A 16,677-nucleotide genomic window follows, 5' to 3' on the forward strand; every position below is an offset into this window, starting at 1 on the left:
AATATTTTCTTTTGTTAAAAATATGAAAATAAAATTCGATATGGTTCATTAATTTTTTTTTTTCGCAATAACGAGGGTGGTTTCAATAAAAAAATTGTATTGTTAGCTTATAAGTTAATTGGTGGAAAATAAATTCCGCGCTTTTGTAAATTTGACGGTATTTATATTACTCGAGAATTGATTGTAAAGTATGATGATATAATAAAAATAATTTTAATTGAACGAACATTGATTACTGAACAGTGATTGATGAAAGTAAAAATATTAAAATCATATAACGATGATGTAAAATTTCACGAATAGAATATAAAATGAAATTTCAAAATGAGAATGTATAGTATTACTATTATTATGTACCTATAACAACACATGTAGAGATGTTGCAGGGATTGTCTGTGTCTCTCGAGTATCCCGAGGGATACTGAGAGGATATTCAAGTGGACACAACATACTCCATGGATATAATGCGGTAAAATGTATAGAGGTCACATCATTGCCATTTCAAATATGATACTCTAGATTACTTAATTATTTTTTCTGCCCTCCAGGCGGAAAGTGGCAACTTTCGGCCCGCTGCGCTAAACGAAATTGCCGCTTTCCGCCTCTGTCGGACAGAAAAATAGTATACAAACCTATGGCAGGAAAATAATAAATATCTCAGATCACATATATGTCGACCTCGGCTTCGCCTCGGGCAACATATATGTGTTCTGAGACATTTCTCATTTTCTTGCCACAGGTGTGTAATATACTATTACTTGTATTTATATTTTCTGAATAAATAAAAATAAGTTTCATTTTTTTTTGTTCTTATTTAACTAAGTCTGCTTTATTCGATTTTTTTTTTTTTTAATACCATAGCGACATTTAATGCCCGCGGAAAAATTATAACTCCAGATGTAAATATACTATGAAAGGTAATTAAATCAGTTGTGAGATTTATATATTGTTACCGTAAAATTGAATTAAATGGAAATTATCTTTTATAAGATCTGCTGTAACTACATTAACAATATGCTCGCGGTTTTATGCGATTTGTAATTATGAAAATAGTGAAATAAAAAAATAGAGATAGACGTGGTTTTTACGGGATTTAAAAAGATAAAAATAAATAACTATGAGGGTGAATAAAATTAATAAAAGCGTGGAAAGTAAAGGGTATGGTTGTCAGTTTAATACTTTTTCAATGAGATAACATGAAATTTATTTGACTGTGAGCGGAAAAAGCGCCGCGTGTGGCTGGAGGATGAGAAAATTCAACGGTTGGTGTAATGTGCGGTAAATAGTTGTAAAGTGAGTTATATATTTGGTATAGTCTGGGTGTGCTTAATATGAACTGGGGATATTACACACCGATAGAGCTAATTTGCGGTAGGTACAATCTATTGCCTTTGAACTTTTATGCAAACTACGTTACGGTTTCGATGATGCAGGTTAATAATTGTTGATGTAATTGTTTGCTAACTTTAATGAAGCTTAACTACAACTTTATTGTTCCGCGTTAACTGTTTTTAAATTTGCGAAGCAAATATATTCATTATTATATTTAATTGCGAATCCCTGCGCTTGAGTAATTACGGCGCTGATAAATAATATTGTTCAAATAAGAAAGTTAAAAGATAAATTCGATTCTTTTTGGAGTCATTAATATTCATAAACTTATAATCATCTTATAATTATCATAGTAAAATATTATTAAACTTACGTTTCGTAGATTCAAACTTGCATTTCGATGAATAACAGCTAAGCATTCATCAGCTGTAAGATATTCCAAGATTTTAATCTCCATCATGATTATGACACCATTATTATTTTTCCCACTAAAAATATTCACAAATATTTCAATCGTTAAATTAAACTATTCATTTAATTTTAATTAATTAATAAACTGTTAGTCTTACCTTAGTAAATATTTGTTTCGATTTGAGTACCTTGAACTCAGCTTTTGTCTTCAGTCCAGTCTAATTCCATAAATAATAATTCCTACATTAAAATAAATAAAAATTTTAATTAAATATTAAATATTTTATAATTATAATTATTATTTTTATTCTTAACTCACCTTTAAGAACAAGTATTTTGATTAATACAAATGTAATTATGTCTCAATCTAAATCACCACTGAATTTAAAGTTGGTTTTCATTCACAATTTATTATTGACATTCTTAATTAATTGTTTTAAATTATTGTGACTCTACAAATATTTTTTATTTTTCTATTTAATATTAAAATATTGACTGATGTATAAATAATTTTATAACACTTTAATTAATGATGCACTATTAATGACGCTTATTGATACTTATTTAAGACCTTTTTTTAAATGATACAAATTGACAGACAATAGAAACTTTTTTATAATTTTATAGCAATTAAATTACAATGAAAAAAATTTATTAAAAAAATTCCATGAAATTGAAGTTAGCCGTCACTTTTTTAATTTTAATTTTTTAATTTTATTTAACATAAAACAATGTTCTAAAAAATTATTTTAAAAAAATTGCATTTTTTATTTTTTTTAATTTCTACATGTCAATTTTTTAAATTATTTTTTTCTTGTCATAATTTATTTGTTAAAAAAATTTTCTAAAATTGTCAAATATCTGCTAAATTAATATGACATTTTTCTAAAGTTAGCCGACATTTTTAATTTTTTTTCAATAATTAAATTAGAACCAAAAAATATTTTATAAAAATTGCACTTACAGTTTTTCGAGTTTTTTGAAAATGAATTTTTTTTTTAAATTTTTTGAAATAATTTTTTCAATGAAAAAAAATTCTTAAAAATTTCAGATATTGGCTAACTTAATTTACATAAAAATTCCACAAGTAAAAATTAAAAAAAAAATTATTAGTGGAAATTTTTTAAAGAATTTTTATTGTTGTAATTTATTAATTATAAAAATTTAAAAAAAATTGACAGTTGTTAGCTAACTTCAGTTTCATTCTTTTATTAATTATTTAAAAAAAATATTTACTTTAAATCTATCAAATTTTAAATAAACTTGGGACAAAATAAGCGAAAAAAAGACTCTCAAGATTTCAAACAGCTTGAAAAATATTGTGTGGGTCGGTGAGTCGCTTACGACAGTCAGCTGATCTTCAAGACAGCTTCTAAGTTTCTAACGGACGACAGAACATTAAAAACCAATCTAAATCTTACAATTTGAATGTCCTCCAATCAGATGTCTTAAACCGTCTATCCAATAGAAAGTGGCCATTTTGAAAAGAGCCAATCGACTTTAATACTGTCATTACCCGCGCGCTATCCCCACCTGTTGCATTTTGTTGTTCATATTTGACCCAGGCGTTCGTATGCTTATGCTATGGTCGAAAGTTATGTCAAACTTTAACTCGCTTTAATAATCCTCGCCGTTTAAATTTAATTTAACACATTAATCTTCGCGTGTATAAAATTATTTAAATTATAACTACGCCTCAAAACAGTAATTACAAAGTACTTTAAATATTTACATATAATTGTTATCGTTTGTGTTCATGCCGCTCAGGCTTAACCTCTCAAATTGTTTTGTTTTGTTGTCATGTTGACATTCGCGTGTACTCGTTAGTGTCGTGTGTCTCTTTATTTATAAATACACTCAGTTAATATTTCTGTAATTGATTTTTTCATAATAATTTTTTATCAATAAATACATAAAATAAAATGACGGATTATATATCCGCGGAACTCGCGGCAACTTGCGATGCGCTTGGTTATCATGACGGTGCTACCTATCGTTTGGATCCTGATGCTCTAGGTGAATTTATTTTTATTATACTTATTTTTTTTCCTTACTAAATAAACAAATAATCGAAAAATAAAAAAAGTTATAAACTTTTAAGATTTTTTTTCATTAAAAAAATTATTACAAAAAAATAAAAAAAATTTTCATTTGTAAAAAACTTTAAAAACTGTAAGTGTAATTTTTAAAAAATATTTTTTTGTTTTAATTTAATTATTAAAAAAAAAAATCAAAAAATTAAAAATGTCGGCTAACTTTAGTATTATAACTTATAAAAATATAATTTAATAAATTTATTTATTAAATTATTTTTAATATTTAAATACAATAAAAATAAATGACATTGAAGTCAACAATCACTTGAAAATTAAAAAATTTTTTTTCAATAAATAATTTTTTTTCGAAAAATTATTTTTAAAAAGTTGTATTTTTTGTTTTTTAAAATTTCTGCATGTCAATTTTTTTTCTAATTTTTTTTCGAATTTAATAGTTTATTCGTTAAAAAAAATTCGTGGAATTCTTAAATATCTGCTAAGTTAATTATCATTAAAAATAATTAAAATTTTTTTTTTTTGCAGATGTAATAAAAGATTTAATAAAGTACTTGAAAAGAGACGATGACACACATACAATTCGTCGTTACTTAGGTCAAACAAAATTTTTGGAAACAGATTTGATCCAAATTTTTGTGGAACATTCTAACAAATCTGAACTATGGGATGTTCTATTACGGTAATAACTAGCAACTTTGCATTCACTATGTGACTTGTGAACTATAAATAAATAAAATTTTAATTTATTAAATAACTTTTGTTGAAGTGCACTGTATTTTCTTAACTATTAACGTTTTTAAAGATATAAGCTCATCATGATGTTACAATCATCAAGAGTTTTCATTTGAGTACCCACATGCATTTTGATATATTTTTCATAGATACATATATATGATATATATAAATATATGAAAAATTGATGTGGGTACTTGAATGAAAGGTCTCGATGACAATAATGTCGGGATGAGCTTATATCTTTAAAAATGTCAATAATTAAGAAATTATATTGTATTTTGTCAACTTATGATATTTTTAAAGATATAAGCTCATCATGATGTTACAATTCTCAAGAGCTTTCATTTGAGTACCCACATGCATTTTGATATATTTTTCATATATACGTATATACAATATATATAAATATATAAAAAATTGATGTGGGTACTCAAATGAAAGGCCTCGATGACAGTAATGTCGGGATGAGCTTATATCTTTAAAAATGTCAATAATTAAGAAATTATATTGTATTTTGTCAACTTATGATATTTTTAAAGATATAAGCTCATCATAATGTTACAATTCTCGAGAGCTTTCATTTGAGTACCCACATGCATTTTGATATATTTTTCATATATACATATATATAATATATATAAATATATAAAAAATTGATGTGGGTACTCAAATGAAAGGTCTCGATGAGTGTAACATCAGAATGAGCTTATATCTTTAAAAATGCCAATAATTAAGAAATTATATTATATTTTGTCAACTTATGATATTTTTAACGATATAAGCTCATCATGATGTTACACTCATCAAGAGCTTTCATTTGAGTACCCACATCAATTTTGATATATTTTTTATATATACACATATATATATATATATATATATATATATATATATATATATATATATATATAGCAGCATATATATATATATATATATATATATATATATATGAAAAATTGATGTGGGTACTCAAATGAAAGGTCTCGATGAGTGTAACATCGGGATGAGCTTATATCTCTAAAAATGTCAATAGTTTACAAGATACAAGGTAATTTATTAATCATGTATTTAAAGATAGAGCACTTTGAATGAAGCGACCGATTTTTTCAAATAACTATTCTAGAGTCAAAATATTTCTTAATCTCTTAATAATATAGATTATTTTTTCACCTAAAAAAATTTTTGAATTCTAATTAATTAATTTTTTTTCGAATTTCAGTTTGATGATTAATTTAACAAGTCCAGCGTTGATGGTATACAACGAAGAGCTCCCAGCTGAAAGAACAAATCGTAATTATTATTTACAATTAGTCAGCTATCTGCAGGGTTACAAAAAAGCATTGACAGATGAACGTGTGTGGACAGTGGTCAGCAGTCGTCTGGGAAAAATATTGAAAATAGTGAGTATTATTTCACTGAATAACTATTTGTTTGCAATACTATACTATACAATCTGAGGTTTTATTAATAATGTCATCAGGATACAAGTGAAAGAGGTGAAGAAAACGAATTAATCATCGAGAGAATTCTAACATTAATTAGGAACGTTCTTCAAGTACCTCCACACGACAATGACAAACGAGCTGACAATGATGCCACAGTTCACGATGAGGTTGTTATAATTCATCATTACAAAACTTAAAAACTTTTAACTCTCTTTTCTTTATGACTTTGTTATTTACCAAAGTTATCATTTTATTTAATCGCAGGTTTTGTTTGCTCTCCATGCGTCTGGTATCGTCGATCTTTTGTTATTTATTGCGAGTAACAGCAGCGAGCAACAGTTCCACGTACAGATTATTGAGGTAATTTTATTTTATTTGTTATTTTTCCATTATTTATTTACTAGCTAATCTATTTTTAAAATAATTGAATAATTATTTCAGATAATTGCATTGATGTTACGTGAACAAAATGCTAGTAAATTAGCAGTAGTTGGCCTGGAAAGAACTGCCGAAGAAAAAGCACGCGAGGAGGCTAAATTATTGGCTGTAAGGCAAAAAGAAATAACTGAGAAGATGGAAAAAATGAAAAAGTATAGCGGCTCGAGGTATATATTTATCATATAATTTATTTATTTCATTTTTAATTTAACTACCACCTAGAAAACTACGCCGGAATTTTTCTAGTGATAAATATTCTAACGTAATATACTCAGGCATTATTTAATATATTTCAAAAATGCATTTTTCTCTTTACGGCTTAACAATTCAACAGTTTTAATATTTTTTACATTTTTGTTGCTTATAAATCCAGTACTATTTCATTTTCGAATGAATTTTTTTTTTTGCAACAGCTAGATAGATAAAAATAATTTGTTTCTTACGTGGGTAAAGAGAGTAAAGAATTATCTAAGCCGTAAAATGCTGCATAAAAATACACAAAGTATCTTTATCATAAAGATTATTCTTTGTAGCTTGTAAGTACAGAGAATATAAATGCTATTTCGTTATGTCGTGTTTATGTGGGATCTGTATGAATGTATGCCAGTGTCAATGCAATGATTATGACCCAGTTACATGAACCAGAATCACTTTGGTCATGAATAGCAAGCTTTTATCCACTTGTTGGAAAGAACTAGGAGACGAAGCACAAGCTGCATTTTTGTAATCAGCGGTATTCAACATTTTTTTATTTTTATACTAGAGATATATCTACACTGCACAGTAATTCTTCAGTTGTAATGCTTTTATTATGAAAAATGTTTAATAATACTAACCGCTCTGCTAAAGAAAGGCTATCAAATGTATAAAAGCATAATTTCTATTTTTTTTTATTTTGTGCTAAAAGGAATTTTTTAAATGAGTTGTCAAAAGTCATGATGCATTTTCAACTTTTTATAATGCACTTTTTTAGCATCGTCTATTTTTGAAGAAATTTTACAGCAAAAGAATCATCACTCTGATTAAAATAAAAAAAAAAATTAGGAAAACGATCGACTCTAAAGGCCATCCCTGCAACTTCTCGCAAATTCAATACCTACACTAAAAAAAAATTAACTTAATTCAAGAGAAAAATTCTTGAATCAAGAATATAATTTTGAAGAGGGTAATTGTCTTGAATCAAGACGAAGAATTCTTTAATCAAGTAAAATTTCCTTAAATCAAGAATATTAAGTTCTTCAAAATTATATACTTGATTCAAGAACATTTTTTTCATGTGTAGGCGTTTAAAATTGCACTTATGATGTTTTTAAATTCGAGTTAAAAAATACAATTTATGGGTTATTTTGAGCTTTCCGGACTCAAAGAGATAGCTTTTTTATGCTTTTAAGTTCTCTGAGCTCAAAAGTTTGGTAGAAGTTTAATAAAACACTATTTTAAAATCGATTTTAACGCGGTTGGCGGCATTCGATGCAGTGTTTTCAACCCCATAAAGGATTTTTAAGCTTAATTAATCGAACTGAGAATTTCGGAGTAATTCCAAAAAAACTTTTTTCGGTTTTCTTTCGTTCACGATATCTCTCGAACAGATCAACCGATTTTGACCAGCTTGGTGGCGATCGACGTGGTTTTTTCTATGTTAAAAGCTGATTAGTTTTTGGAATTGATCGGTGAAGCCATTTAAAAGTTATTTTCAAAAAACTACATTTAAAAAAATTTTTTTTCGTGGTTTTTTTTAGATTTCTCATAATCTACCGCTCCAAATCGGTCCAAATTGTATTCAAAATCTAAGTTTGCTTACGCCCTTTCGACTGACGCCAATCGCGATGAAATCGGTCAAGCCGTTCAAAAGTTATAAGCGGTTCTCATACTTTTACACACACACACACACACACACACACACACACACACACACACACACACACACACACACACACACACACACACACACATACATACAGACATAGTGACAACATTGCAGAAATAATCAGGGAAGCTTTCTGTGACCCTAAAACGTCGAGATCTGATGAAAACTCGATTTTTGGAAAACGGGGTAAAACCAATTCAATAACTTCCCGATTTTTGAAAATTTTCAATTTTTTTAGCGGGAAGTTGAAAAAAAAAAAAAAAAACATTTTTTTTTACAGACATTCAAGATTTGGAGGTACGTTTGTGGTGCAGAATATGAAAGGTATTGGAGAAAATCAATTGATTTGTCACAGACCATTTGATAAGATCGAGGCATTTGAATTTTCACGAGATAAAGTAAGTTTGACTTTTATTTTTATTTTTATTTTTATAAAATTATTATTTCAATTACAATTAACTTCAATAGTAATTAATTAATTCAGATAGTCAGAAGAACAAAAAAGACACAGACATTCTATTCGGGAGTAGTAATTTTTTTATTAGTACTGTACGTTGTTAAATTGTCATAAAAATCTGGTGAATAGGTTGATTCAATTAGCACCCGGTTTCCCGACGATAGTTTTCATTAAGCGCGCAATAGCATAGAAGAATAAGGAGAATAAGTTGCAGTAGCAATACCAGCGGGTACTGAAAGCTGGATACGAATGAAAATACGACTCTTAATTAGAGATATTCCCGCGCGTAATTAAGCTCACTCTCGGTTAATGGCTTCGAGTATCTCGAACTGGGTCATCTTGAGCACTTTTTATCTTTTGTTGAGTGTTGCTACTTTTTTAATCGCTTGTTCAATATTTTATCATTCAAAGCATGTGATAGACTCGTTACAATTAATTTAAATTCTCAATTGTTATATTTATCTTAAAAAATTTATTAAACTTTTTTTTTCAGACCAAAATGAAGAAGCCCAAAAATCGTGTCTTCGTTGAGCCAGCAGTGGAGGAACGTATGTCGGCACTTAGCGTACGATTATTCCTAAAAGAATTTTGCGTGGAATTTCTAATTGGTGCTTACAATCCTGTAATGAGATACGCAAAGTCCTTTATAATCGGAGATAGTGCAGATAAGTCTGACGGCATTCATTACTTTTGGGCATTACGTTTCTTCATGGAGTTTAACCGCCATTACAAGTTCCAGGTGAAGTACGTGAGGTAGGTGTCGTACTGAGCAAATTTCTAGCGCAGCAGCCTTGCTGGTTTCTGCTTCTCTGTTCTCTACATCCTTCCTCTTCTCTTATTCGTTTATATAAAACTAGGAAAGGTCGTGCTACAAACCCGGAAGAATGCTTTCAAAGTTTACCAACGAGTTTCTCGTCGCTTCCCATTTTACTCGGTACAAACTTTCGTACTTTTAGTTTCTTCACTTATTTTTGGCAGCCTGCACACTAAAGTAAGAAGTAGACTTGCTAGAACCTTAAAAGAAATCTTTGAATATATTCAACACATCTTATCAACTTATTACATTTTCAATTCATATTTAAACACCCTCCATTGTCTTTATATTTATTTTATTCTATTTAATATTTATTTATTTTTTTACAGCGAAACAATAGCAACCGAAACATTTTATTTAGTTCAAAGACAAATGGACCAATATTATGAACTGCTTATGGCAGATAAAAAGAAACCGACATACTGGTTACGACGTTTACATGAAGCTTTAAAGGCTTATCAGGTAAATTTTATTTATATATATATATATATATATATATATATATATATATATTTTTTTTTTTCAATATATAAAACTAGCAATCTTGTAATCACTATGTGATTGCTGAGACTTGTGAACTTAAAATAAATGAAATTTGGCTTTATTAAATAATGACTTCTTAAATTGCACTGTACTTTTTTAACTATTGACGTTTTTAAAGATATAAGCTAATTCTGATGTTACACTCATTAAGAGCTTTCATTTGAGTACCCACATGCATTTTTGATATATTTTTCATGTATACATATATATATATATATATATATATATATATATATATATATATATATATATATATATATATATATAATATATATATAATATATATAAATATATAAAAAATTGATGTGGGTACTCAAATGAAAGGTCTCGATAAGTGTAATATCGGAGTGAGCTTATATCTTTAAAAATGTCAATAGCTCACAAGATATTTGTTAAAAAGCCCTGTATTTTTTTAACTATTGACGTTTTTAAAGATATAAGCTCATTCCGATGTTACACTCATCAAGAGCTTTCATTTGAGTACCCACATGCATTTTTGATATATTTGTCATATATACATATATATAATATATAAAATATATGAAAAATTGATGTGGGTCCTCAAATGAAAGGTCTCGATGAGTGTAACATCGGGATGAGCTTATATCTTTAAAAATGTTAATAGTTCACAAGATACAAGGTCATTTCTTAATTATGTATCTAGAGAAAAAGTATTTTCGATGAATACACTGGCCACAAAATTTTGCTTATTCTCTTAATAATATAAATTAGTAGATACTTAAAATAATAAAAATGTATTTTTTTTGCAGGAACTTCTCCATACATTGAGTTGGATGGATAAAAGTCTCGACAAGGATGTACGAGATTCCAGCAAGGTCATTAAGAGTAATATATTTTACGTACCAGAATATCGAGAAACGATACTCGGGCAGCTTCTATCGTACAATGGGCTTAAAATGTCGCGGTAAGTATCTCACGCTTAACTTGCGCCGTCGATCTAATAACATTTAACGATCATTGCCTCTTGTACCACTACTGCTGCGATCGTATTCCAAGCACTTGTGTCTCTCTTAAGTATTGTCGACGGGTTTCAAATTTTATTTCTGTCCTAATTGTCTCTAATACTCGACAAACTTTGAATACTTAAACTGTTTTATAGCCGCTAAGTTTCATTATTAAAACAGTAAATTTATTTCTATAAAAAAAAATCGCCAAAGGATAATGAACGAGAAAAATTTTATTTAAAGTTTAATTTCTTACGACTTATTTTATATTTTTTCTATCGTGGAATCTTCTTTTATAAACTCAATGGTTTTGCAAGATTAAAGTGAAGTATTGTAGTAGTCTAGGACGACTGTAGTACACCGGATTACTTTAATCTTCGTTTGAAAACGAGTCTTTCCAAGTGTCTGCTGAGGATGTCGATAACGAAAAGTACGAAACTACTTTTTGAAGCTTTTATATCCAATCTCGTGCTCGTTCTTCAACTTTTACGCGAGGTCAATAGCCTAATAGACAAACCAGTGTATATTTCTATACTTTTTTCTCCAAGTTTGGCTAAAGTATAATGAAAGTAATAATAAAAAAAAAAAAAATAATAATGATAATAAATACTATGTATAAAAAATCGATGAATATTATTCCACGTATATAACAGAAGCAAGAACCGTCCTCTTGACTATACTAAAAGTCACACACAGACACACTACTCATAACGTCAAGTGGGAGGTGAAGCGTCAGTGTTTACAGAAAGTTTTATCGACCACAGACATATTGGCTACCATCCTTGGGGCCAATCTAGTGTCTGACTAAACCTTCACTCACTTCCCTTATCATTCTATATCTTATACTATTTTTTTTTTTTTTTTTATTATTATTTACTTTATCTTGACCCTCGACCAACTCGATTTCTCGATTGACATTCACTTCATTGTACCCTTCGTCGCTTACACTTGCTACCGTATTCCCTTTTTATCTCTTGACCCTTTCCTGTCTATCGGGCTTTACTCCCGAGAATAAACAACTTTTATCGTTGATATTATTGGACACTTGGACTCGGGAGTCGTTGACTAAAAATACTCTTTGACAGTTTTAACGATATCTTCCATTACGATTTGAATATTTAACTGCAAGATACTGTTAATTATTTATCTTTCTATTTATTTTTGTTGAGTGCTTTACAGAACTTCTCGTTTATTTCTCTCATTTAATATTATTGATTAATTAAATAACTTATTATGACCACGTATTTCACTGGTCATCAGTTTCATTACTTTCAAAGTCTATTTTTGCACCATAACTTAATTAATATTCAAAAGTTATCGAATAAGAAATGAAAAAAAGTTGAAAATAATCTGTATTATTAAGAGAATAAGCAAAATTTTGTGGCCAGTGTATTTATATGATAAAATGGGTTTTTATGGTTAAATTTGGTATCGTTGGAAAATTCTTGACCTAGAGTTCTGCCTTTTCATGGTTCCATATCATTCTCACCAATAGTCAATTTATGATGATAAGTATTTAGGCTGCATTCGAAAATGCTCTATCTCTAAAATCATAATTAAGAAATGACCTTGTATCTTGTGAACTATTGACATTTTTAAAGATATAAGCTCATTCCGATGTTACACTCATTAAGACCTTTCATTTAAGTACCCACATCAATTTTTCATATATTTATATATATGTATATATGAAAAATATATCAAAATTCATGTGAGTACTTAAATGAAAGCTCTTGACAAGTGTAATACCGGGATAAGCTTATATCTTTAAAAATGTTAATACTTAAAAAAATACAGTGCAATTTAACATAATTAAGAAATGATCTTGTATCTTGTGAACTATTGACATTTTTAAAGCTCATCCCGACATTGTACTCATCAAGACCTTTCATCTAAGTACCCACATCAATTTTTTATGTATTTATATATATTGTATATATTTATAAATGAAAAATATATCAAAATGCATGTGGGTACTCAAATGAAAGCTCTCGACGAGTGTAACACCGGGATGAGCTTATATCTTTAAAAATGTCAATAGTTAAGAAAATACAGTACATTTTAACAAAAGTCATTATTTAATTAAGCAACATTCTATTTATAGTGACTGCAAGGTTGCTAGTATTTATTTTATTTTCTTTTACTCATCAAATATTAAGCAGTATTATATCCCAAATTTGTTTATATTTGTTTTAGAAATTATTTGGTGGATTTAGTTACAACAACCCACCTTTTTGTCAAAATGTTGGAGCAATTTTGCGACAAAAGTCGTAATGTAATGGTAGCAAAAACAAAAGCAAAAAAGCGTAAAGGAACCCAGAAAAAAACCAAGCAGAAAAAAGAACAAGAGCAAACAACCGCGGTACAGAAAAGCTTAGATGAACGTTGGGATGACGCGGGTCCAGAATTATCTGCTGTTATGCAAGAGGGTATTATACCAGACGTCGTACCTTTTGATGCTACTTTAGATACTCCAATTGAAGATCAAAAGTACCCTCAATTTATTATTTAAATTATTTTTTAATAAATAATTTATTATTATTTAATATAACACTTATTATTTGTTTTTTCTTCAGGAGCGACGCTATGAAAAAAATCCAAAAGTTACTTCGCAAAAAGGAATTCGAGGAAGCAGTGGGTCTATTACGAGCATCAAGGTACGCATTTTTTTTTACTTTTTTTTATAATCTTGGTTTATGATTGTGATAGCCTAACTCGGTGTGAAGTATGATATACAGCATTAAAAATAAGCACGCAAACACGGGAAAAGGGCAATATTTTTTTTTCTCTAGTCCTACATTTTATTTTTTCACTTAGCTTTTTATTTAAGAGCTAGAGTGGAGTGCGGTGGGAATGTATGTACAATACAGTCCGTGTGACGTGAGTAGCTCTCAGAGAAGGCTTTTTTATTTCTCTAACGCGGCTGTTGCTGGAACGGCTACTGAGAAATTTCATTTCCGTGTTTCGCTCAAAGTTACAGTTGATGTAAGAGCTTCGTTAAAAAGCTTTTTGTCTTTGTTCTCGTTGGCTACACTTTCTTCAACCTAATTCGTTTTTAGGTATATCTATTACTCCTATATATATATATATATATATATATATATATATATATATATATATATATATATATATATACATTGTGTCTCGTTAACTGTAACTTTAGAAACGTAAAGTTTCGTCCATCAAATAAGCTTTAACCTGGATTATACACCAGATTTTTTAGTTTCGATTCTCTTAAATTGTTCTCCAGCTGCATTTATTTTTATTTTATTTTTTAATCATTACTAATTACCAATTAGTTGAGACAAAAGTTTATTGCCACAATTTTTTTTTTTTTAATTGTTCCTGCAGTTCTTTATCGATTTAAATTTTTTTTTAACGAGATAGTTTGAATTAAATTTAAACAGATTTAGAATTTCATAAAAGGTATTCAATTTTAACGTAATTTCGGTTCGCTAATTACTATTTAAATATCCATGGACATGTACCAGCTGTTGAATAGTATAAGTTGGTATAGCGAGTGTTAAGTGGAATTCAAAGGCTGTCGAGGGTGTCAGGTGTTAGAGTACAGAAGTGCAAAGAGTAAAGGGAGGATGACAACAAGAGATAAGTCTTAAACTTGTGTTGTATACTACTGTTCATTCGTTAATGTGTTAGTAATACCTATACCTCGAATGAGAGAAAATGCTTCTCAAAACTTTTCAAGTGTTACTCTTCACTATATTCAACATTTCCACATACTCTATATATATCTCTATGGATAGTAGTATTGTTTGAGCTGTTGACGGCTCTGCGTTACGATCGATGCAGTCTTGCTTTCCCACTTTACTCTATGTCACTCTATTCTCTTATTCATTCTTCTTCGCTTTAATCATTTGTACAGTGCTTTCATTGCTAAACTTCAAAAATAGTTGTCGTACATCTGTAAAACTTTTGTCATTGTAAAAAAAGAATTCCATCTGAAACTAGCTAAAAAATAATTATTTCGAAAATTTTATTATTATTTCCTCTAAATTTATATCTCGAAAAAATCTTTTAAAAATGTTAATAATTGAGAAATTGTATTGTATTTTGTCAACTTATGATATTTTTAAAGATATAATCTCATCATGATGTTTCACTCATCAAGAGCTTTCATTTGAGTACCCACATGCATTTTTGATATATTTTTCATAGGTACATATATATAATATATATTTTAAAGATATAAGCTCATCCCGATGTTACACTCATCAAAAGCTTTCATTTGAGTACCCACATGCATTTTGATATATTTTTCATATATTCATATATATAATATACATAAATATAAAAAATTTATGAAAAATTGATGTGGGTACTCAAATTAAAGGTCTCAGTGAGTGTAACATCAGGATGAACTTATATCTTTAAAAATGTCAACAGTTCACAAGATATTTGTTAAAATGCCCTGTAATTTTTTAACTATTGACATTTTTAAAGATATAAGCTCATCCCGATGTTATACTCATCAAGAGCTTTCATTTGAGTACCCACATGCATTTTTATATATTTTTCATATATACATATATATAATATATAAAATATATGAAAAATTGATGTGGGTACTCAAATGAAAGGTTTTGATGAGTATAACATCAGGATGAGCTTATATCTTTAAAAATGTCAATAATTCACAAGATAATTCCCTAATTATGTATCTTGAGATAGAGCATTTTCAAATGCAGCCTAAAAACTTATTATCATAAATTGACTATTGGTGATGATGTAAATACACTGGCCACAAAATTTTGCTTATTCTCTTAATAATATAGATTATCACATTGTATTTTTTTTTTAGTATCATTTTTAATATCACTTCTAAAGGAATTGAAAAAAAATCACGGAAAAAAGTCGGCCGGCTTTTATGTTAGTCGTAAGACAAGCTCGTTATTGTGCAGCGAGTACCACTATCATCATCAGACAGATAGAAAGAGTAGACACCACCCAGTATTCACTATCCAGTATTTCTCTGGCATATCAGAGCTTTAGGGCGTTTCTCCGTACATAATAGTATATTCCAGTCAGCGTGGAATCGGTCCACTCCAGATATAGGACCTCAATACTATACCCGCAGCCGAAGTAGATATAGCAGAGGAAGTTGGCTTGAAATTGGTTCAATAATGCAACCTATTGGCAGGATCGGTCGCTGCGCTACGACGACCCTCTTCACGTTTCATTACTACCACTTCAACTGCACCATTTGGACTTAGCGAACGTGAGCTAGCTACTGTACTACTGGCCAAGTTGTCTGAGATGGCGAGCGTTTAAATTTCTGTTGGAGTAAAAGAGACCAGCCGATAGTCTCAAACCATACTTATGTATTTATATAGTATTGTGAGCACGATCTCTTTCAATGTATATACACATACATATATAATGTATATAAATATATATTTTGCAGGTATGGACAATAGAAATCTAAACTGGTTATACAGCAGCTTGTGCATACAATGAATACATGAGGATTGGAGACACCATAGTGTCTGCCAGAGTTTGTCTAGTCCTATCACCACTACCTTAACTATTATACATTTAGTATTATATGTCGTAGACCTTTCCCCCACAACGTTTTACTGGGAACGATATTATTAATAA

The 16,677-nt window shown here is 28.9% G+C and overlaps 1 protein-coding gene and 1 long non-coding RNA gene across 3 annotated transcripts in view; one reads left to right on the forward strand and one right to left on the reverse strand.

Moving 5' to 3' along the window:
- Positions 1 to 1,710: 1,710 nt before the first annotated feature.
- LOC123266130 lies at positions 1,711 to 2,153 on the reverse strand. Its single transcript, XR_006509752.1, has 3 exons — positions 2,063 to 2,153; positions 1,932 to 1,983; positions 1,711 to 1,820 (listed from the first exon to the last, which is right to left on the reverse strand). It is a non-coding gene; the product is annotated as an uncharacterized LOC123266130 (long non-coding RNA).
- A 1,132-nt stretch (positions 2,154 to 3,285) lies between these two features.
- The window catches only part of LOC123275409 (protein timeless homolog), a 136,520-nt gene continuing 123,128 nt past the window's right edge, over positions 3,286 to 16,677 (forward strand). The window contains exons 1-12 of one of the 2 annotated variants that reach the window (XM_044743514.1): positions 3,286 to 3,759; positions 4,323 to 4,476; positions 5,752 to 5,932; positions 6,013 to 6,144; positions 6,242 to 6,337; positions 6,419 to 6,582; positions 8,563 to 8,680; positions 9,233 to 9,492; positions 9,883 to 10,015; positions 10,867 to 11,021; positions 13,258 to 13,551; positions 13,638 to 13,718. In XM_044743514.1, the coding sequence (XP_044599449.1) occupies positions 3,666 to 3,759; positions 4,323 to 4,476; positions 5,752 to 5,932; positions 6,013 to 6,144; positions 6,242 to 6,337; positions 6,419 to 6,582; positions 8,563 to 8,680; positions 9,233 to 9,492; positions 9,883 to 10,015; positions 10,867 to 11,021; positions 13,258 to 13,551; positions 13,638 to 13,718 (1,862 nt within the window). In that variant the 5' untranslated portion in view covers positions 3,286 to 3,665. The remainder of the gene's footprint in view (positions 3,760 to 4,322; positions 4,477 to 5,751; positions 5,933 to 6,012; positions 6,145 to 6,241; positions 6,338 to 6,418; positions 6,583 to 8,562; positions 8,681 to 9,232; positions 9,493 to 9,882; positions 10,016 to 10,866; positions 11,022 to 13,257; positions 13,552 to 13,637; positions 13,719 to 16,677) is intronic. The other variant, XM_044743513.1, reaches the window with a different exon arrangement.

The sequence above is a fragment of the Cotesia glomerata genome, linkage group LG1, assembly GCF_020080835.1.
Source record: "Cotesia glomerata isolate CgM1 linkage group LG1, MPM_Cglom_v2.3, whole genome shotgun sequence".
NCBI classification, from domain to species: Eukaryota; Metazoa; Arthropoda; class Insecta; order Hymenoptera; family Braconidae; genus Cotesia; species Cotesia glomerata.